The sequence below is a fragment of the Ceratina calcarata genome, unplaced genomic scaffold, assembly GCF_001652005.2.
Source record: "Ceratina calcarata isolate Rehan_Ccalc_2016 unplaced genomic scaffold, ASM165200v1 scaffold8, whole genome shotgun sequence".
Taxonomy (NCBI): domain Eukaryota; kingdom Metazoa; phylum Arthropoda; class Insecta; order Hymenoptera; family Apidae; genus Ceratina; species Ceratina calcarata.
The window spans coordinates 610,905-634,414 of NW_017179316.1; the positions used below are offsets into that span (position 1 = coordinate 610,905).

Here is a 23,510-nt window from a genome sequence, read left to right on the forward strand (position 1 = left end):
CTACAATTTCTGCTTAACAAGAATTCGCTGGTGCCAATAGTTAACGAGTTATTTGCAAAAAACTGTTTTTCTGTTTTTTGCCAATAACTTCCAAACGCATGGACTTAGGGGGACGTATATAGGACGACTTTATAGAGCACGACGAGATCTACAATCTCTATGTAAAAGTTTCTCACTAGCATCAGCAGTTCACGAGTAATTTGCAAAAAACTGTTTTTCGTTTTTTGCAAATAACTCGTTAACTATTGGCACCAGCGAATTCTTGTTAAGCAGAAATTGTAGATCTCGTCGTCCCCTACAAAATGAGACCACAAACATCTCCCTACGACCATCCGTTCGGGAGTTATTGAGGGAGAACGAAATTTCTTGTGAAAAGTTCGCTGATTTTACGGTGAAATGGTCGAATTTCGTCAATGCCAGAACCGCCAGATTTGGTGCAATTTAGTTTTTCCTCAATAACTCCTAAACCCTTGGAGATACGGGAATCGGCGTCACGCGAATATCTGTGCGATATCAGTAGTCATTTTTCATTCCAGCTCTCGATATGGATTAACGACGGGTAGGAGAGGGGAAACAGAATCGAAGGAACCGGGTGTACGTTTGACAATTCTTTGTCCGGATAGGTAGCGTCATTATCCGCACGTAAAGCGTTAATTGAAAGGGAATCTATACGCACGCACGCACGACCTGTCGACGATGACAAGCTGGATACGAGTGACGATTACCCATCATAAACCGCGCGATAGATGGGCCTGGTAAACGCCGTTTACAGCTGGCCCTCCGTGAAAGCTCTTTACTTTACCGTTTTCTCTATGAACCTGGCCGGGATGCTCGCCCTCGTTCTGGCTATTTTATGGGCCGTACGATTCGAGAGGGGTTTCGGCGATCATCTGAACCTCATCGCTCCAGGTTAGCCCACGCTCGGAGATTAGAACGACGACGAACGATACATGAATCTTTTCCTCTCGATCACCGATCGTGCGACGGACTTTGAACAAAATAAATAAGATTCGCGTAACACGTGTCGTTCGTACGTGCGGTTTAACGAGCAGATCACGACGAGTAGGTGACGGTCACGCGTGGACCGCGGTGATCATCCTCGCGGCCCTTTCCTGTTCCCCTGCCTATTTTCTGGGTATAAAATGCTGGCTGCTGCTGCGGCTGGAGCCGGCTAGAGACGATCTGGAACAAGACCAGCAGAGGGTCGACGGAGCCGTGGACCCCCACGAGGTGAACAGGCTCTTGTTCCTCCACGTAGTCGCCTGCCTCGTCTCGGGATTCCTGATCGCGATCCTGAACGCGACGTATCTCGTTCTGTCGAGCGGATTCCAACAGAAGTGCAGGGACGGACTGGCGGGTGCTATCGAGAGATACAGCAGCGATATCGCCGTCAAGATGAGGGTGGACGCCGTGCAAACGGAACTCGAATGCTGCGGGGACAACAGTTACGAGGATTGGTTCCGCGTCCCGTGGCTGAGGGTCTCGGCGGACGGATCGGAGGATGCCGAGACGGGTCCTCGGCTAGAAGAGCCGTGGGTACAATCGAACCAAGTGCCGTTCAACGATTCTCTTTTTCAACGTTCAATCCTCCGATATCTCACCCTTTGGTCATTCTTCAGATCGGCAGTCGAAGAGCGCGAGGAAGAATCCACGACACCCGTAGACGTCCCGTTCTCCTGTTGCTCCAACGACATCCCCAGGCCCTGTGTTCATCACGATGTCATGAGTCCTAGCGCCGTGTACAATTACGATCCTAAGCATTTAACCATCGCGACCGAGGGATGTAGATCGAAAATTATACACCGGGCCGAAGTCATCAGGATATACCTGGCGGGATATCTCGCTTTGTCGTCTTTGTATCAGGTACACGTTCTGTGACGAATGTAGGTATGAGTAATGTAGCCCGGTGTGTGTCGTTCTCAGATGGTTTTATCGGTCATGGCGCGATTCCTACAAACTGCCCACAGTAATGAACTATACTTAGGACCACAGAAAACCCGTTACCACGCTTGGATATTCTTCAAGCCGGACGACTTGTCCGGTCATACGAGAACCGTCTATCCGCGGAGAAGACGATCGAGACGAATGTTACCGGTCTCGTCCAGAAAGGGTTCCGACCAAGAAAACGCGAGTACACGACGCTGTAAGAACAGGAGGAGTGACACAAAAGTCACGACGAAGATACGATCGAAGATCTCGAACGTTAAATCGAAGAGTCTGCCAGCCGTGAAGTCGGTCTTCTCGTCGAAGGATTCGCGAGGGAAAAGAGTCGCGCGGCGATCAGAAGAAGAGATCGACGCGGAAGAAGAAGAGAAGCTTCTTCCAAATCGCGTAGCAAAATCGGAGGTCGTCGTGACGAGGGATCACCGGTCGGTCTTCTCCCTGACATCGAACGACGCGTCGATCGGCTTACCGCCTCCGCCGCCTCCACCCCCGTTTTCGATAGTTCTGGACGTGGAGGATGAACGGGACGAAGACCAGACACCTGTCGAGAAGACCGCGCTTTCGAGGTCTTCGAGAACCGAGACCATCGTCGATCGCGCGTTTAATCGGAACATACTGGCGAACCTGAACTCCGGCAGACGAATAAAGGTATTGGAAAGATTCGGCGCGATCTGGGAACGCAGCGATCGAAATCCGCGACACAGAGAGAGCGGAGGAGCCGACAATTCGGACGGCAGTAGATGCGGCTCGAGATCGGTTGTTACGAAGAGGAGTCGTACGAAGGCGAGTTCTACGGATATTTACGACAGATTCCGCGGTACTCTGCAACACACTTTGGCCAGAAGAGAAGCCGTTCGCGTCCGAAGGGAGTTCAAGAATATTCATGGTCCCGCGGTCGAGAGAAACTCGAACGTCAGACGAAGCAACGTCGTAGCGCGACTCAAGTGCAACGACGTCCCACCGTCTTATCGTCTGTTGGCGAACATAGACAGAGTTCGGAAGAGGAACTCGCAAGTACCGCAGCGCGTGCCTCTTCCGCCACCTCCCTTGCCGCCGGTACCGAATCCGTGGACTCGAGAGACAAAGGTGTCACCGCGAGAGCGACGACGATGTAGCGTGTGCAATCGTCCTGTTCAACCAAGTCCGAGCTCTTCCGGCGGATCTCTCGTCGAGCCTCCTCGGGACGTTCGATGGTTCCGCGATCCACCTATGAGAACGGCAAGAGAGGATTACGCTGCTCGGGACGGATCCGCTTTCGTCTCGGAAGCTTTCCAGCACCGGTGGCCGCCTGTAAAACATTCTTATAGGCATCGCTCGATGAACGAGTCGTAAAAACGCGTAGATCACAAAAATGTGCGCTGTGCTCACAAAAAGTATTCGTTCACCGTCGTATTTATTTTATTCTCGGTGATCGGAACGGCACATTGAAATTTCCTATTTGCCGTCGTCTACTCGGCGGAGCGTGGATCGTGCAAAATGAAATAGAGAAAACGTTACCACAAACGTTGCCAGTACAATGCTCGATGGTTTATTTGCCGAGAAGTAAAATACACAGGCATTTGTTATAATGGTACTGCCGAAGAATACTTCTTACGTCTCTGTAATACAACTAGCGACAATATGTATATTGGTACTAAAAAGAGAGAAGCTGATTCAATCTTTCGTTTAATCATCGCTTTGTCTGCTTTTTACAATTCTCTTCCTCACGTATTTATCTTGTCTGACTGCTCCCAACACTTTTCTCTCTCTCTCTCTCTCTCTCTCTCTCTCTCTCGTGTTCAAACCAGCTTTAATAATTTTACTCTGCTCTATTTCTTCGTTTTGCTCATTTCAAATGTTCACGACTGCTCTCCTCCTCGGTATCATTTTCACATTTTCTCTGCGCTTCGAAGAAGTCGAAACGCGACCGGGGCGAGTTCGCAGTCGAGAACGACGACGTGGAACTAGTGTCACGACGTACCGGCCGTCTTCGTGTCGGAGCACCTTGCACTTCTGCACGGTGGTCCCAATTTGTTTTTTTAAACATTTGTTTCCTTCTTTCTATCGCAGTCATGCGTTCTGCGGTATCGTTGCGAACTCGTTTTCGGCGTGCATCGCACTCGTCTCGTTACGCGAGAAAAAAAGAGTCGGAAGTTCTACGTGCGACTTCAATTCGTGTCTTTAGGAAGAATCTTTCGATTCGCAAGTCGTAATAATTCCAACATTTCGCTAGACATTAAACGTTTCACGCACCCGTAAACTATGAATAAACGTGGACAAACGATTTTCAACAGTTTCCGGCTCTTCTTTCTCTCGATCCTCTATGATCGAAATTCATCACTACTTTAATTTCTCCTCGTCGTTCGCTCGATGTCCCATTCACACCGTGGACCATTCCACTTCCTATCCGCGGTCACGTTCTTCTTTCAATTTCTCCTATTCGATCTATCTACGCGTCTATCTATTTATAATCTGCATGTATTCATGTTCTGTTTTTTTCCTCTATACATTTGTCTGTGACAATAGGTATTTAAATCGACGGATATCGCCGCGTAAGACCCATCGACAGGTTCGATATGAGTCAGTCACTCGTTGAGAAACGAGGGACAACGGTTTTAACTTTGTAAAATAGATACGTAATATAATTCCTCGAATAGGCGGTGATAAATAGTAACGACGAAATAACAATATAATATTGCTGGATCCCGTTATCATATAATATATGTATACATTAATATTTTATATAACGATGTATTATCCGCTCGCAAACAAGGTTGCCTGTTCTCGCACCCATCTCTCTCTCATACACTCTCTCTTTCTCTCTCTCTTATTTTCGTTTCCTATTTCTAAAGGACTACTAATATTCTAAGAAGAGGGGCTCACCGCGCTCTCGTTCCGACGCACGTATATGCAATTACATAGTATTTATATCTATTTATAATCGTTTGTATATCTCTTCTCCTGCTTTCAAAGTAAATTATTACGATAGGCCCAACGATCTCGAGTCAACAATCACAATCATCGTTATTTATTTCTGTCACTCTCATTCATTTTCATTTGTTCCCTCGCTCATTAAATATTCTCTCTCTCTCTCACTTTCATTCTTCTTAGCACGTTCGTCCGGCGAAGCGTCCAAGGATTTTGATGAGCCATCCCTCTCTCTCTCTCACATATTTCTACCATTCTTAATTCGTCTGATGAAAACCAAAGCAAGCGTACAACAAGCGAAATCGAAAGGAGCTACGCGTAATATACTTCCTTTCTCTGTTCTGTTTGTGCTCGACTCTTGAACGCGGCGCACGACTCCAAAGGCGGTTACCCTTTACGATATTTTATACAATATCGATATAATGCATTGCGTACGTATATTTATATATGTATATATGTATACTTTATATGCAGTTAATAATGTGGTAAATTCAAGAAAAAAGTTTACACGTACGATACGTAATTACACGTGTAATAATCGAAAATCATCGTTCACTCGTCGTCTCTCTTAATAAGACTTATAGACACGTATCGTCCTCGCTTCACCGATACGAGATCTACAAAAAGAACATTTGCGTCTCAAAATCTCTGTTCATACTCCGTCAGCGTTCATTCTCTCTTCCTTTCTCTCTTCGCTATGTATAGATATCATTATAATTTCGATACTACTCGGGCTTGGAAACGTGGGGCGGGGGGCAACGTGTCTCTTTCTCTCTCGTACTCTGTCTCGGTATGCGTTCTCTTAAAGCTAAAGAGGTAAGTGTAAAGTGACGTGAATACTGTTAAGGCTGACAGCTGCTTCGAGAAACGTTCCTTATCTTCGAGTAGAATCCGCGCGGTAGCCACGTCTTTCCTCCGTTCTCTTTCTTTTAATCGATCCCTCGATGACCCGGAAAAATAGACGGTTCACGTGGGTAATCGAGGAGATGACGGAAAACCGAATTAACGTCGTCTATATAAGTAGTGAATCGACTCTGTCGCTAATGCTCCAACTGCGTGGGGCGCATATACGTACGAGGCAAGCGTCAAGGGATTAATAAATTATTGATCACAGTTACACTTTGCGGTTTTCGCTGGGAATTACGAAAGGTCGGGCGCGATCGATGGAAAAACGCATGAAATAAAAGCGCGAGCCGCGCGCGCGGATCGCGAGGATCCAGATCGGATGAAAAGAGCGACGCGGATACCGGCGGATCGTGAAAACGGAAACCGAAACGGCGGGGCGGGTGGGAATCCCACGATAAATATACTCGTTCGTTCTCTCTTTCTCTCGCTCTCTTTCTCTCTCTCGTTCGCTCGCTGGTACGACACAAGTTTAGTAGAGGTACTTCGCTTCGTGTAAATACAATAATGTACAATCTTCTTCCTATCGTCATCTTCGTCTTGCTCCTCTGCCTATCTGACTCGTGGTTTCGTTTCATCAATTTTTTCTCTTTCTCTTGGAGTTGAACCTTACAGTGACAACCCCGGCGCGACGTGTCGAGCGTGCGCGAGGCTGCTAGAAACGGAATCGATCTACGCTCTACGGTGAGTCGAGAGATAAAACGATGAACAAAATTCTATCTACACATTTAAACACCTTCGTTCCGTTCCCTTCCAATACCCCTCTCCTCTCCTTCTTCATGACGTCGTCCGCCTGTTCTTCGTCGGTGGTTCGTGGTTCATCAGATCCTCTTCCGCTTTGTCTCCCTTCCACCTTCTCTGTTCGACCCTTTCCTCGCTCTCCACCCTCTCTGCGCGCGGTTTTCTACTCCTCCTTCCTGTTCCTCTTCTTCGTCGCGTTCCCTTCCGGTTCCGCGGTTCCTCGTCGACGACCGAACTTTATCTGTCGGCTGCCTCGTTCGACGTGGTACGCGTCGAGAAAAATGATAAGCGGATAAACTCGACGGTTCTCGTCGGGTCGAATCTAATCCTCGTTTTACTTCGTTTCTCAGGCTCCCTCGATCCGTACGATATTTACGCTCGCAATCCCGTATCATGAGAACGCGTGCACCGTCGTTCGCCGGTATCCGGAAATCTCGTCATCGTTTACGATTACGTACACGACCGTGAGAACCGACGGTTCGTTCTGAACCCACTACGAACAAAGGCATAGAATTTTTCGAGATCTAAGAGACGTCCGGATCCCTCCGAATCGAAGGGCACGCATCCCAATCGCGTGATTCCCTATTTCGCATCGGAACGCGCGCATACACGCCTCGCGGGTTCTGCCCAAAGTATCGATCTACTGTACACGGAATATATTCTCTCTCTCTCTCTCTCTCTCTTTTTTTTGCTCTCGTTACTGTTGGTCGTAAAACTCTAGAATCGTGATAACAAATTACGTGGTACGTATACGTATCTACCTACGGGGGCTCGCTGTGCGTATGCATCGTTCACGCGTGCCATTTCCACACGCTGTGCGATCTACGCTCTCTAAACTCTCTTTTTGATCTCTGTACCGTCTGCGTTCCGCACGTGTACATTTATCTCTGACTCGTGTCTATTATTTGTACGTATATATATGTGTGTATCTGCGTGTGTATTTATTGCAAAATAGTTGGGTAGAGGACTATAGCGTATGTGTGTGTGTGTGTGAACGTGTGCGCCCCTACGATGTTCGTTTCCTCGTGTGTCGTTGTAACGTTGCCTTGAAAAGTGGCACAACTCGAAACGAGTAAAGGAAGTTAAGAAAACGATACCTCTGACGAGTGTCACTCTCCTCGACGGTAAATCTGACAGAAACAGTTGTGTCACTTTTTATACGACAACAGGGTACGCAGACTGCGGATTTTCACGCGGAAACGGTTTCTTCTCTTCTTAAACAATGGACACTTGCGGTGCGTAGTCGTAAAGACATAATTGAAGGATATAGATTTCATGTTCGTCGATCGTGAGAAACGTTTGAATTTGGATTTGGAAAAATCTGCAGTCTGATATATATATATATATATCGTCTTCCGCACGATGAATAATCTTTAACCCTTAGACAGGCGATACTCGACAAGGTCTAGTCCTTGTCCTAATTTTAATGCTCTTCTTACGTACTTTAGAAACTTGTTTTAGATAAATCGTCAAAAGTGTAAACGTTACATCACGAGGGGAGGAAGAACTTGGGTAAACGTGCGATCGAGGAGAGAAATCGTGATTTCCTCTCGCTCTCTGCCTCTCCTCTCACCGGCTCTTCTCAGGCGGTCTGTTCGAGCTTCGCTGAATTGACTCGACTGTCACTATTCTAATGACCGTCTTCGTTTACGCTTAGATATTTTTACTCGTTAATAAACTAATTATTTATTTACTCTCGTCTATCCGCTGGTCTCAGATACTCTACAGACGAAAATTTGCCCTCTCTAAAGGGTTAAAGATGGGGATTCGTAAGTACACGTTTTCTAGAAACCGATCGTGGATCAGAGAAGAGGAACGAAACTTGAAAGTGTATTAATAAAAGTATTACGCGCAAGCGACATGTTCAAAATTGAAGTTACGAATGGTATTTATTTCTCGGAAAACGTGAAGCTCGAAGATCGATCGATCACGATCGATCACGATCGGTAAATTGCAATTGTCAGAGATTATTGACAAACACTCGCGAACTGAAATGCAACAAAACGGACGAGCGAAGAAGTTGGGGATGAAAAAGAAATCGCGTCCCTCCCTCTTTCACCCGGACCTGTCAACTCTGATCTTCGATGATCGAATGAATCGTAATAAATGAGATGGGGACCCGCGAGCACGAGTCGCAGTATCTATAAGTGGTATTGGATTTTATTGTAGATATCGGAGTCACTGTTTCAATTGTTACTGTTTTTGTTGTTGTCGGTATAGTGGTGGTCGTGATACAGTGTCGATGGTCGTATTTTGGTGCCGTTGGTGGCCGACGGGGTGCAGGTGGTCGAGAGTGGCCTTACTTGAGTAGCTGATGGGCTCGCTCGTTGGCCACCTTTATCCTCGTCTCGTTCGATTCGCCCTGCGTGCCAAAAAAACAGACAAACGAAAAGATCGTAACTAAAAACTAAGCCGTGTGTCAGGATCTTGTTACCGTCCACCACGTTAACTCGGTTTACTCCGCGTATCTACGGTACGCTTTCGCAACGGTGTCGCGGCGCATCGCTCGTCGCCGCAAGAAGTCGCCGAAGAAGTAGTACGAGTCAACGCGATCGTCGCTCGTACCACCTCTCCGTTTGCTGCTCCTAAGCTCTTCGATCCTCGTTAATTAAAAATTCCAAATCCTGAGATTCTCCAAGGAAAAAAAATCGTTGTTCGAACGTCTTCCGTGATCCCGTCGTACGAAGAACAAACGAATCGAATCGACGACGAAGAGCTCTACCAGGAAACAGAGCTCGTACGTGTCCGACTCGACGACGGCGACGAGCACGTGCATCCGACCCCGTGGGGTTTCATCCGGCAAATAAGATTGCAAAAGGATCAGAATAAACGTTAATACGTAGAGTGTTTCGTTTCTGTCTCGTCGGACGATGCTGGCACGTTCCGTCTTTAACAGCGAAGAAAGAAACGTCACACGTTCGGGTGACGTTCTCGTATTCGATCGAGCGAAACATAAGTACCGAGGCCGTTCGCCGGTCGATCAAAAACGATCCCGTACGCACCAGCGTCGTACGTGTGTGTATCGGATGCATGTACGTACATACATATGGTAACAAATACGTGTATATACCTGTGTGAGCATCGAAACGAGCTGGACACGACAAACTGGCAAGAACATGATGACGGAACGCGGTGTCACAGGGGGTGGTTTACACCAACTAAACGGCGTTAATACAATATAAAAGAGGGAGGCTGCGCCAAGTACGCGGAGACACACGTAATGTATAAGTCGATGTAAACCGGAAGGTTCGATGATATTTTTCGTTGTAGCACGAACAGGTGGATCGAGTTGGAGGCAACGAGTCGGGTCGACGGGTTGGCGGTGTCCGACCGACGACGAGAAGGCAGAAGAAGGGTTCGTGGGCGTGTGAGCGTACAACATACATATTTTTTTTTTTGGAGCTGACACACGTATACACGTGTCCGTGCATACATGTACGATCTTTTTTGGTTTTTTTTTTTTTGGTTTTTTTTTCTACTACTGGGGGCTCTGAGGAGACGGGTACGTGGGCAGAGAGACGCATTTTACTTGAGCAGGGCGTGCGCACGCTGATTCGCCACGGCTATCCTCGTTTCGTTTGACTCGCCCTGCGGATGTTTATCATATCGTTTGGATTTGGTCACATTAAGGCGGCAACAAGAGAACAAGTAGAAGTAATTCGTACATATCGTTCAATCGAAAACGTGAGGCAAGAATTAACAGAGAAATCAACAGACAACAAATTATAAACGTACAATATAGAGAAGACAGAAAAAATGGGCCGACAAAGCGTGTGAAAACGCGGTGCAATTATTTCACTCTCGTTCAATTCCGTGTCGTATCTTTTTTCATCGCGTCGTAATTGATCTCTGCTTAAAATACTGCGGTATGGCCGAACACAGAAGACAGCCCGTGAAAAGTGGCAAAAAGAGGGATGACATCGGTGGTGCGACATGACGAGTAAAGGGATTATAATTAAAGGGGCAGGTGGCTAGTCGTGCGGTGCACGTGCAGTCGTGCATGCCAACGCGCGAAGACGGAACGATCGTTCGCTGGTCAATTGAACGACAACGACGACGACGACGACGACGACGACGACGACGACGACGACGACGACGACGACGACGACGACGACGACGACGACGACGACGACGACGACTACGACGCGTGCAAGGAGATCGTCGCATTCTCGATTTCAGTTCGCGTTTCGTTTGCTACGATCGCTTCGTCCTCGGCAAATAGAATCTTCCGTGCCAATACAAAAACAACGTGTGTGTAAAATATACATGTACGGAAGGGAAGAACGTTCTCCAGAGAGGAGAACGAAGATACGCGCGATCTCGTCTTACAAATCTTCCGAGTAGAGGGACGATGGCTCGCGCGGGAAAAGGGTAAAGTTCGGCGTGTGGAGGAGAGAGAAGGGGAACGATGCTGTCGAGTGGAACTCTGTCGCGAATTAACGCGACTGAACGCGTTGCCCATCGTCGGCGGACAATTATCGCGCGAAACCAGGCTGGCGAGAGGATCGGCTTCAACGCGAAATTCGCGCCACCTTCGATCCGACGCGTCTTCGGTTCTCGACCTTCGAGTCTCGAGATCGAACGCGTTCGTCGACCAGTGGTTTCCACCACGTTTCGAGGAGTTCCCGGGGAGCGTGAGTGACGGTATCGGGATCGCAGTAGGAAACGCGAGGGGAGACGACGAGGGGGTCGTGTAAAGAAGAAAGCGGAAGCGACGACGAACGTGTGTCGTGCATCGCTCTGAGCGCGTGCTGAGTGAATCGTAGATCGTAGAGTGAAATGATCCACGCATGCTACGTGGAGAGAAAAAATAGAACTCGGTCGAACCGCTTCAGATCTTGCTCCTGTTTACGCGCGACGAACCACGCATTTTAATAGATTCTCTCGATCGCTGCGAACGTTGGACGTGCGAACGCGCAGGAGGAAGGTCTGAAGGGGCGGCGACTTCCGGGACGTAACTTCGAAACGTCGGTCTCGCCGCGGAGCGAATCGTCTCCTCACCTTACGATTGATCCTGTCGATCTGCCGGTTCTGGTTCTCCAGCTCACTGCCCATGTCGATGGCCATGTTTCTCAGATTACCGATCATCGTGTTCACCTGACCCATGTTCTCCTCCATCTCGCCCTCGCGGGCGTCGTTCGTGATCTTCGCGATGTAGCCGCCCTGTGGCCCGAGCCCGTTGCGGTCGTCCATCACCCGTTGGGGCTGGTTGTTGACCACCTTACCGTCGTCGTTGCCCTTCCACGTGCCCTCGTCCTCCTTGAAGCTCGCGCCTCTGCGCAAGATCGACCTCGATTAACGGACGCTCGCTCAAATCATACGAGAGAGAGACACATACACCAAAGGAGGAACACATGTTACTGTAAGTAGTCCCGAGGATTAGTTTGTAAAGACTCGCTAGAACAGAATCCGAAGAGGTACGCGGGTGGTGGTGGTGGTGGTGACGGGAATCGTTAGTATGCGACAAAATATAGTACGTGAACACAGAAGGATTGTCAAAGAGAATTGTCGATCAGTTGTGAGTAGAGCGAGCTGTAATAAGCGTGGAGAAGATATCGAAATTCGAGATAGGTAAAGGGACAGCCCTACTTGTTGCATGGAAGAACGCAGAGACCGCAGCACTTTTCCATTCCGGTGAGATTCTTCTCGGCTTCCCGCATGTCGGCGTTGATCTGGTCCATACCCTCCTCGATTCTGTCCAGTTGCTCTGTTTCATTGTACGAACGAAAGAGCACGTTAAAAATCCTCCTTCGTCGCGAGACGTATACGCTAGTAAACGCTAGTTCTCGGAGGAGAACGGACGGCACGAACACGGCCGGGAGGAACACGCCCGTAGTGGACGTGTTCGTCCGTAGAAGCGGTCCGATCCTCCTTCGAAAATTCCAAAGTACTTTGCTCTCGAAAAAATTCTGTCCAATCGTCATTTCCCGATCGATATCTACATATATTTATAATAGAAATTTACTCACGTTCGATCGAACGTGTACGACGAAATCACGAGATTTGAAACGACCAGTGGAACTGTTCCTCGATTGGAAACGACGATCCGACGACGCTACTACGACGAATTCGTCGTCGAAAGGCTCGTTCGATCTGCACTAGAGATTCGGAAACAATCTCGATCGATCGAACTCGTCTCTGGCCGACGAATCCTCGATAAAGAAAAAAAAAAACGAGTGCAACGAAAGTGCAACAGCTGAACCAAAGAGTCTCCCTACGAAGGGTGTCCTAAGGTATTCGGTTGAGCGTAAAATTGTAGTTCTGTAATGTGACTGGGGTGTAACGGTGGACTCTAAGGGTGCTGGGTCTCACGAATTTTACAACCAAAATTCAAATTTATACGTCGACAGAGTATATAGACGCGTGACGCGCTGATGCATGTATAACAGTATATAATGTGCCGGTTCAACGAATGCGTTTCTGACAAGAGTGTTGCGATCAGGTGTCGACTTACACCGTGCCGAAACTCAACGGAGGGATGCGTCTTTTCTTTTAACTCGTCGTTGTCTCGAAGAGAACGCGGTGTCGTGCGACCCGAATTCGTCTGTACTCTTTTACGACGTTCTCTCGGTCGTTCTACGTCTACTCGTCTCTTATCCTCGTATCTATATTCATTTGTTTGTTCGCCTTCGTGAGATCACGTTCACGGAAGGAAGCGGAGTCGTTCAGAATAGGGGGAAGCAGGCGGAGGACAAAGAGAGAGAGAGAGAATCAGACAGGCAGATAGACACAGAGAAAGAGAGAGAGAGAGAGAGGAAGAGACAGGCAACGAAGATAGAAATAATCGGCGAGGAAGAGTAAACGAGGTACAGAAAAGTGATGAGAAAACATGAAACGGAGAAAATAAAGGTAGCGGTGGTTGGAGAGCGTACACAGAGCGATGATCGAGAAAGAGAGATGTTCCATCGGGAGGAAAAGGGGTGGTGTGAACGTATCGGGAGAGGAGGTTTCCTGGGGTTCGAATCGGACGTAAGGTGTGCGAGAATAGAAACGCGAGAACTCGAGGGAGAAGATAATCGACGTGACCGTTCGAACGTAAACGATTTGAACGTCTCGAAGAGGGGTGTGACGGGGTGGTGAATAGACGTCGATGTAGAACAAATCTGTAGTGTTCTCTTTCCGGTGCTGGCCCGGTAAAAGCTAATCTCGACCCACGTCGGGGTTGCACGGTGTCTGGACGATTACGATGCGCAATCAGTGTGGTGTGCATAATAAATAGTATACGATGTCTATGCGTGATCGAGTGTGTCCGTACATGGGAATATTACGCACGGATCGGGACGACGTACGGGCAATAATAATTGTATTAATAACAATAATAATAATAATAATAATAATAATAATAATAATAACAATAATAATAATAATAATGGAATGCGTAGAATAGAAAAATTGGTCGTCGATCGGTTTTCTTTGAGTGTCGGTCAAGATCAAAAGCTGAACTTTATACGCTTGACGGATATATATATTTGTAAGAGACGTTTCGTAAGTTTAAATGTTTGTATGTCTAGATTGAATTGTGGCTTACCGCCTTGCTCGTCCAGCATTACGAGGGATTTCATCCCGACCTCGTGGCTCTAAACAGGCAACCGACCAATCAGCGGGGCGTTAAACGTGAGGAACAGGAAGGCGCACCGTCGAAACGCTCCGCTCGCTACGCTCCGTCGAACGTTCGTTTTCATTCCGACAACGTCACCGATCGAGCAATCGAAGATTTTTAGATCCTAGAGTGAGAAGGACGGTGGCCGGACCGTCGTTCATCGTTTTCCGTCTTCTCTCCGTTCCTGTCCTCGGTTTCTCGCGGGACGTACAGAGATTCGCGCGATCGATCGTACGACTCGTTCGAAAGTTCGCCCGGAGATACGAGTAGACTCGTTGCTCGGCGTCGAACTCGTCGACGAGGAGGAGCGAGAGGGAACGTACGACGACGACGTTTCATCCTGATCATTAATTCTACGTGTGCCAGGGTTCTCTCAACGCGACGGCGGGTAGAACAGTTGGATCTACCAACTGTGAGAAAACGCGAACGGCAAGTTGAACGAGCGACGAAAGAAGAACTGAGCTTCTTCAAAAGTAATCTGGTTCCGACTCGACCGCGAGAGATCTCGTCTTCCCCCGCTTCGTTTTAGACGTTACACGCCATCGACGTCGGAACATCGGTCGTTCGGGGCTCTGTGTAGGAGCAGAACGAGATAAACAGACGGAAAGGGTGAACGAACCCGGGGAAGAACGAATCTCCTTGTCCGAGAAGCAACGACACGCGCGCGGGTGGGCGGATCGGTTGGTAAATCCAACGATTCCCCGAGGTTCGAGCGACTCTACGTTTTTAGGGATCAATCGGATTTGCACGTCGATCTGTGAAACTTCCAAGAGCAGATTAGCCAGTTACAAAAGAAACGTTGTTACACTACTACTGGGCGGGGGGCGGTACACGCTCAACTTCTGTTGTCAGGGGGTCGGGAACGATCGTCTAGACGCAAATCACTGTGAACAAGCCTGCTCATCGCACGTCACACGTCGAAACCGTTGAAGGATGAGAACGTCTCGAGACGGACTTGTTCTTGATCCGTTCGCAAAAGCATTCGAACACCTGGCATAGAACGCTCGGTAAGCGCATCGCGATCTTCTCAAAGCGTCATTAGAACTCGCATGGTCGTCCGTTCGCGTTGTTAACGCGAGATCTCCAACAGTTTCGTGGAACGTACGTTAGATTCGCGAACGCGTTCTCTGGTAAACGTTCAAATGCTCTCGCGAGCTGCACCGTACGTCCTGTAAATTCTCGTCGAGAGGCTGGGTGGTCGCGTCTACGATCTGGTAGCGGAGGGATGAACGGATGAGGGAAAACGAGATGGACGTATAATATAAGATACGATGAACCGAATCGTGGCTAAGAGTCGATGCGAGAAGTCGAATGCTTAAATAGGAGCAGACAAAGGCGTATAGAAGCAGATTAAAAAAAGGAAGAAATAGACACATTTCACTTCCAAGTTTAGGCGCCCAGGGGTTGCCGTGGCGCTATAAGATTGTGAGAATCAGAAGGTTGCTTTAGCTGAAGGACAGAAAAAAGAGATCAGAATGCGGAAGACCCGCGCTTGGTTCTCGAACGTAGTTATCAGCGCCGCGCGCGATTCCAAATCGGTAACACATCTTTCTAGCCGTGGCTACGAGTCAGTCGTCGAACGTATCGAACGATACCACCCGTTGTTACTAGACGGTCGATCTTTGCGCGAACCGAAACGATCTTTTACCATCGAACAAAGCATTTTTTCAGCACTCCGTGTATTCTTACGCATCGCTCGCAGCGTTTACGTATCTCTACGCTGACTACCCCTGTCCCTTCGCGAACGTATAAGATTCGCACTGCACCCGTTTACGAGAGAATGGCAAAGACGCCAGAATGTTACGTTTCTTCCCGGATTCGACGACGACGGATCTACCGAGGCACGCGTACGCCTCGATGAAACGACTCGCGGATCGTGTCCAAGTGTGTCACGACGAAAACGAGTCTCGTCAGAATGGCAAGTGTCCCCTGTATATACGCGAGATGTTCCGCGAGAGCGAAACAAAAGAATGAACACGCGAAACCGATATAACGAGTCAACCGAAAAAGTTTTGTTCGTCGTACTCCGTGGTTTCATTTCTTATTTTTTCATCCACTGTTTTTCGAAGACCCGAAGTATCCCATTCGTTTCTCGCCAGTTTGCTCTCGCCTTTCTTTTACCTCTGTTTGAAACTTTCGATCAGTCGTTGGTTGAAAATAAAGGATTTCTCTTATTGTTCTTTCATTTTAGTTTTTTAGTTTGTTTGCTTATTGCTGAGAGAACTGCTTACCGCCTTGATGGTCTAACATCGTCAGAGTGTTCGCTGCGACCTCCTCGCTCTACGACAGGGTCGAAGGGCCCACACGTTAACGGAAATGAAAGATCGTTCAGTGATGCGCGTGAACAACTGCGAAATCAATTCAGAGACAAACAAGCAGACCTCGGGCACGCCTTGCCACATCGTTTCTCGCGATCATCGGCTCTCGACGACGGTGTGTCGTGTCGCCGTACCATCGACGTTCGTTAAAATAGTGCGACAAAACGTGCCAGGGGGTAATAAAAATAAAAACTCTGTACTTATCTATGAACGAAAATAATTCTGCCCGAGGTGTACGTTCGCGCGAACGAGCAATCCGAGGAGTTGGACGAGCCGCGGACGAGAGATTCTCGACTCTCCGACGGATGCTCGTAGTTCGGTCGCGATCGATCACCAACGAACACCTCGGGCGTCACGGTAAAATTCAAACGAAAATGTAACGACGAAAAGATAAAGCGAAGGGTGAGATCGCGGAGGAAATCAACGGTGAAACGAGAGGTGAGCTTATGACCGAGCTAACGCGCTCCAGCGAGACGACTAGTAGAGCCAATCGACTACGATCTTTTTCTCTTTACGACCTCCACGCGTGAAACGACGTGAAAGTCGTGTTCGTAGACAACGCATTTTATTGATTAATAAAAAAGAAAACACTGTTCGAAAATGATGTCCTTTTGGCGCAGATTCGAAAACGAAAACGGCATGTCAAACACGCGGAGTCCGCCAAGATCGTCAACCAATTTGTGCCAACAACTATTTTCCATTTTAAAGAGTAATAAAACTGCGGAAAGATGGAGTATTAAAAATGTTCTCCTTCTGTTTTGCGGCCCGTGATTTAATATCTCTGACGGTGGTTAACGAGTTTGACAAGCCTGCTGTACGTAGAATAGAAAGAGAAACGAGTGTCGAGTGCATCGGTTCGCGCGGGATTAGCGCGCTATTTCGTTCCGACTCGAACCCGGATCTGATTCTAACATCTGTCGCACGTTTATATACGATTACAATACATATTTATATATATATATATATGTACGATGACGATGACAACGACGAAATAATAATAATAATGATGATGATGATGATGATGATGATAACAATAATAATAACGATAATAATAGTAATATATGTACACGGCGACGGCGTTTGATAAGAATTCGCTAGGACAAGCGGAGGGCAGTTAATTAAATGCCTACATACTTGGTAAGACGACGGTCGACGAAGATTACGTTCGATGCAGAGGGATTCGAAATCATAGGTAAAAGAGAGAACGGTATATACATACGTGTGTGCACGCGCGATCGGTTGAAAAGTCGTCCACGTTTCCAATTAAATTTTAATCTTGAACAATGTGGCACAAATCGAAAGTGTACGAACATGGTTTCGTCCGACCGCGTGTACAGACACGTGTGCGTACAGAGCACATACGTACGCTGTATACACATCCACAGAGAGAGAAAGAGAGAGACAGGGAAATAAAGAGATTAAAAGACAGAAAGGAAGATATTTATAGAAAGAGCGAAAGAGAGACAAACATCTACCGCTACAGACGAACGATGGACACTCGTCTGGGCTGTTCTTTTACGCTAGAGAAGAAACGATAAAACGAGGTACGCGTGGTACACATATTTATATACATACACGTGGCACACGTATATAAACGATCCGTCTATTACGGTTGATCGTGTTCAAGGGGTGGCATGAACAATAATATGTATTACACGTTCACCGTTAAAGCGACACAGCTAGAAGCTTCGTGTTTGGCTACGAAGTAAAAGAACACAATCCAACGAAGAACGTGTGTAATTGTGGTGAGTAAGAAAAATTAGAGACAGACGTATAAAGACTGAGAAAGTACGTGAGTACGGGTCCGGTGGAGGTGCGTACGCGTACGCACCGAGTAAAAACTTGGTCGTTTCGTGTGTCTGAGAGAGAAGGTGTTGATTCAAGTACAGGGGAGTCGAGACAGAGAGAATGATACGGTCGAGGACAGGGGATAGAGAGAGAGAGAGAGAGAGAAAGAGAGAGAAAGAAACGCGATGGGGTCGAAGAAGAGCGAAGAAGAGAGCCGTGGGGTCGCGAAGAGACGAAGTGACGTAAACGGGATCGATTCGATTTCGCAATTCTGAATCGACGTTGTCGGATAATTATGTCGAGAAATTCGTGTACTGGTCGCGCGTGGGTAATCGCGTGTCAATGAGTCAGTGGATCGTGTCGTTTTTTGTACGTCTGTGCGAAAGCTTCGGGAAATTCGTCGTAATTAGAATACAGATTTTTATGCAGAACACATCGTCTCTGCCGTGAATCATCAGAATCGTAGTATAAACATTGCGATACATCTGTTTCGATTTTACTGACTCGATCAGAGCGAACCGCTCGAAACAGATGCCATGTACTTATTTCCGGCTAATCTGTGACAACGATGTTTCCCAAAAGTTTTGCAGTAGATCTCGGCGAGGAACTGCGTAACGTTTTTAATCAGTATTTACAGTGTCCCAATGGTGTTGACTAGTAATCGTAGTAACGCAGCAGTAGTACTATAACGGGTGGTAAGTATACTGTATAGTACGACTGTACAGTGGTAGTTGGCTGTCGTTTCTCTTCGTCAACCGCGAATTCGCTGAACACGTAACACATCGAACCCGTAACGTCAACTCTACCGCTACTTCCTCGTTGCAAATAGTTGATCGAACAGGGAGTTGCGTGTGCGTACGAAATTGTTATCCTACGAGTATTAGTGACAGTGTAGTCGACGTAATCGGAGAGAAAAACGGAGAGAAAGACAGAGAGAGAGAGAGAGAGAGAGAGAGAGAGAGAGTGAAAAGGAAGATACTAAAAAAAGTACGTATAAATCCGTCAGGTGTCGATCGAAGTAATGAGCGCGACAACAGTGAAAGGCACGGAGCAGAAAGTAACATCGGACCCGTCGTCATCGGGACGATACGAAAATCAAAAGACCAATCGTTGCCCAGAGACGCATCGTTGTAATTAGACAGACCGGCTCTGCAAGAACGATCGCGCATCGTAGAGAACGGGAAACGACCTCCGGAGGAAGGTGGGCTCGGAGTCAAAGAGAGAAATAAGAAAAGAGTCGTGTCAACGAAAAAACGATTGTCTCTCTCTCTCTGCGAAAAAAGGTCAGGAGGTCGCGGCGAGTGTCCTCGAGATGAGCGGTCGTGGCCAAGTGTCTATCGATTTTCAGAGTCAGGGTAGCACGGGTGGATCTCGTACGTGCTGAACGAAAAAAGCGGGAAGAGAAACGAAATAAAAAAATGGGAAACCGATCGGAGGGAAGGGGAGGAAGAGGACGGAAGAAGGAGCAACGACGCCGTCGATATGAACCAGCGTGACGATCCTCTCTCGGAGAGGAAGTCCGCCATAAAACGGAGAACGAGGGGTTCCACGTGGGTTCGGGTGTCGGCCTTTGGTGGTCATTCTGGATATTTAAAGGCGTGGCGCGTGACACGAGGTACGAGTTTTGTCGTGTGTCAACGTGTGTGAGACAGACAGACAGAAAGAAGAGGCGAAAGGGCGCCCCTTCCTTTCTCTTCGTTCCGTTTACTTATATGGCTAAAAAGCGATTCACTCACCTCCCTGGTCATCGAGTGCGACCAGAGTACGGATGCCAGCCTCCTTGCTCTACGACAGGCAGAGGCAGCACAACACAGACAACCACCACCAGTGTTAGAGAGTCGTATATTTTTTTTTTTAGTAGTAAGTATATATAGTATAGTAATATTAGTAGTATATTAGTAGTATATAGTATAACGGTAGGTAAAGACGGAGGGTGTAAGGTGGACAGAAGTGGGCAGAAAAAGCGAGTCGAGGTATCTTCTCGCAGAACGTTGCTGGACGACGATGATCGTTACCGTAGACACCCTCCGATCCGGCCACTATCGTCCAAGAAACCGACGCGTGTCCAGCGTTTCATTTTTTTTTTCAACTACCAATTTGACCAACGACTATTTCCTGCGACGTCGAGAGGGTGTCTACGGCGTAACGACCGGACTTTGGGCTTTGTATATCGCGCGATGCCAACGGAGGAGAGAATAAAATTGATCGGTTCGAGTATGGAACAAGTTTTCGTTCGTTCTCGACGGGTCTAGTTTCGACGCCTCGTTTTCCCGAGTTTCTGCGAGTCGTTTAGTTGTAAAACCTTTGGACGCGCTCACGCAAGCGATCGTGACGTTATACGCTTGTTGTGATTTCAGAGACAGGTGGGCAGACGGGCAACGAAACGTTATTTCTGCTCGGCACGGATCATTATATGTGGAGAGACACGTATTTGTTAACTTTATCGTTCTCGACTCGAATGAGTATTATCGATCATATATATATATATACACACATATACGTATATATATATTTCGCGGTTAGGCTTGTCGCTTGTTGTTGCTGTTGTTGTTCTTGATGTTGTTAACGATCATGACGATGTTGTAGTTGTTGTTGTTGTAGTAGTTGTTGTTGTTCCTGTTGCTCTGTAACTGTCGTCGCCGTTGTTGTCGTAGGTTTAATTCTATCTGTTCGAGTTTCTCTTTTTTATTTAACAATTGTTCGTCTGTCGGATCTTCCTCCCGGCTAAACGAGATTCGTTTCGTCAACGAGCATACGCTTGCACACTGACACCGACTTCTTTTCCCTGTATCGTTGTCGTTACTTTACTTTAAACAATGTCTGTACGTACTCTTTCTTCTGTTGTGTTTCGGTGCCGCGTGACGAGTCTTTAACGAAATTGCTATTTTATCGTTTTCATTGGGAGGACAGAGTCTCGCCTCGCTTCCGTCCGCCGATATCTTTCTACCCCCTTCTCGCTTGGACAGCGGGCAGAGCGTTGTACGGCGAGACGGAAGAGAGATCGAGAAAGAGAGAAAGACGGAATGGAATACAAAAAAGAATAAAAAAAAAAAAAAAAAAAAAAAAGAGGAACCGGGGAAACGGGTGTTCCATGTGAGTAGCAAAAAAAAAAAAAAAAAATGATCAGAGAAACAGAGAGAATGCTGCTCGAGAAGTATCGGGCGCCCGAATATAATCGTACACATTCGATAAACGGTGTGAGACAAGAGACCGCAGAATACAGAACGAAATACGCGATGACACAGTCTTCGATGTTCTCCTCTTTGTTCGTGGAAAGTAAAGATCGAGGATGCGCAACACATAAAACGAAGATCTCGGTCGTTTTGAGTCGCGAGAGACAGACCGGTGCGCGATGGATCTGTGAGAAGAGTAAGAGAAAAAGTGAATAAAGTGTGTCGATTCTCCGAAAGCGTGAGATCTCGGGACTCAAACGGACGGAGATGTATATATCTAAACGGATGCAAAAGTAGAACACACGCACACAGAGATAAATGAACGGGCGGGGGGCGAGAGGGATGAACGGGGGAGAGAGAGAGAGCCATGAAGAGAGCGGCGAACGTGACCGAATATGACGGTGACAGAGAGCGAAGAAAAGGAGCTTTTTCGACTGGACAAACCCGACCCCGGGAAGTGGAACCGTTGTTCCGAACGTCGTCGCTCTTAACCCTTTGCGAACACCAGTAGGGTCGCGGTTTTTGTGCAACGCAAAATGCAATCAAAGAACTGCATCTGACACGCGTATGTAGGAGTTCGTTTCGAGCGTGTCCCGACGCGCGCTCGACTCGTCGAATTCTTATCTTCAATTTCTCTATGAACGCATTGAACCCGCAGTTTAATCAACGATCGAGGCTCGAATCAGCGAACTATCGTTTCGCGAACAATGAGAATTCTGATTAGCCACGGTTAACGAACGACTCTCTTTTCCCTTGCAATTCTTTCTGAGTTCTCTCGGCTCGGTCAAACGCGCCGAGCCTGATATTCAAATGAATCGAGACAGACAGAGAGAGAGAGAGAGAGAGAGAGAGAGAGAGAGAGAAAAGAAAAAGAGAATATTTCGTGGAAAATGAAAAGAAGAGACACTCGAGACTGCAAGGGAACACGCGCAGTAATATTATCATCCTCACTATCGTCCTATTATCGATGTTTGTAGTACGCGGAACTAATTAGCGGATCCTCCGGAACGCTTTTGTTCGTTCGCCGGTCGCGAGAACGGATATAAAAAAAGAAAAAGGAAACTGGTACGAGAAGAAACGAAGTAGAACTTTGCTCCTTTCCTCGTTCAGCTTTGAAAGAGAAGCGTGCGCATTCACCCGCGTAGAAAATGTGCATGTTTCAGACCAAAAAAAAGGAGAAGAAATAAAAATGAGAGGAAATCAAAACGAGACAGAGTGTTCCGAGTTGACGAGTTCATGGTTTCAATGCCTCGATTCGAGTATACTCGTCCCGTGACTTTTCTCGGATAGATACTCTGTCGAATGCATATTCAGGTGCACACAGAGATAGATAAAGAGAGGTGTGTGTGTGTGTGTGCGTGTCTGTGTGTGTGTGTGCGTTAACGATCGTGGAGGAGTTCGATTAGCCGTGTGGGTGGTAGTGTTGGTGGTGGTGGTGGTGGTGGCGGTGAGTGATGCATGGGTACAAACGTGACACATTTCCTTTTTTTACACGATGACATCGAAACAAACGGCAGACAAGAAACGAAAAATACGAGGAGAACAAGGGGATGTCATGGAGATTCGCGTAGCGACTTTACTATGCAGACAGAGACGCAGCCTCCGTTCGTCCGATCAAAGATTTCGAGCATCGGATCGAACGAAGCTACCGCTTTGTCCACGATTGAGCCTCTTAACACGAGGTGAAAATCCGAAGAACGTTCGATTCGCCGGCTACTTCGATGCACACCGGATCGACGGAAGTGGACCGCTTTTAAGGATGTATTGGTTATATAGTCAATACCAAAAGTTTATGTACATTAGAAAAACGCATTTCCTATCATTAAGAATAGTGCACTTTTCTTCTATTTTCGATATTTAATGAGTTAAGTATGATTATTTGGCATTTTATTGATGTTGACAAAATCCGACCATCCCAGCGTCGAAATGGCGAACTTTCGGGAAAAAATTTCGTTTTTCCTCAATAACTTCTAAACCGTTGAATGTACGAGAAAATTGCATAGGACCTTTCTTGTAGAGGACGACGAGACCTACAATTTCCATATAAAAGTTTTTCGCTAGCGTTAATAATTAACGAGTAATTTGCAAAAAACTGTTTTTCCGTTTTTCGTCAATAACTCGTAAACTATTAATGCT

The 23,510-nt window shown here is 47.3% G+C and overlaps 2 protein-coding genes across 8 annotated transcripts in view; one reads left to right on the forward strand and one right to left on the reverse strand.

Annotated features, from left to right (window-relative positions):
- The first annotated feature begins 746 nt into the window (after nucleotides 1–746).
- On the forward strand, nucleotides 747–3,346 carry LOC113465078 (uncharacterized). The gene is made up of 4 exons (XM_026818571.1): nucleotides 747–909; nucleotides 1,067–1,532; nucleotides 1,620–1,863; nucleotides 1,924–3,346. Exons 1-4 carry the CDS (start codon nucleotides 747–749, stop codon nucleotides 3,274–3,276), a joined length of 2,226 nt encoding a protein of 741 aa, XP_026674372.1. The 3' UTR covers nucleotides 3,277–3,346.
- A 103-nt stretch (nucleotides 3,347–3,449) lies between these two features.
- The window catches only part of Snap25 (Synaptosomal-associated protein 25kDa), a 29,825-nt gene continuing 9,764 nt past the window's right edge, over nucleotides 3,450–23,510 (reverse strand). For 3 of the 7 annotated variants that reach the window (XM_018034587.2, XM_018034588.2, XM_018034589.2), the window contains exons 4-7: nucleotides 19,938–19,986; nucleotides 12,085–12,202; nucleotides 11,497–11,770; nucleotides 3,450–8,857 (exon numbers count right to left, since the gene is read on the reverse strand). In XM_018034587.2, coding sequence (XP_017890076.1) covers nucleotides 8,795–8,857; nucleotides 11,497–11,770; nucleotides 12,085–12,202; nucleotides 19,938–19,986 — 504 coding nt within the window. In that variant the 3' untranslated portion in view covers nucleotides 3,450–8,794. Of the gene's footprint in view, nucleotides 8,858–9,565; nucleotides 10,084–11,496; nucleotides 11,771–12,084; nucleotides 12,203–14,023; nucleotides 14,073–16,326; nucleotides 16,376–19,937; nucleotides 19,987–23,510 lie in introns of all 7 variants that reach the window. The other 4 variants (XR_001916906.2, XR_001916905.2, XM_018034591.2 and 1 more) reach the window with 4 other exon arrangements.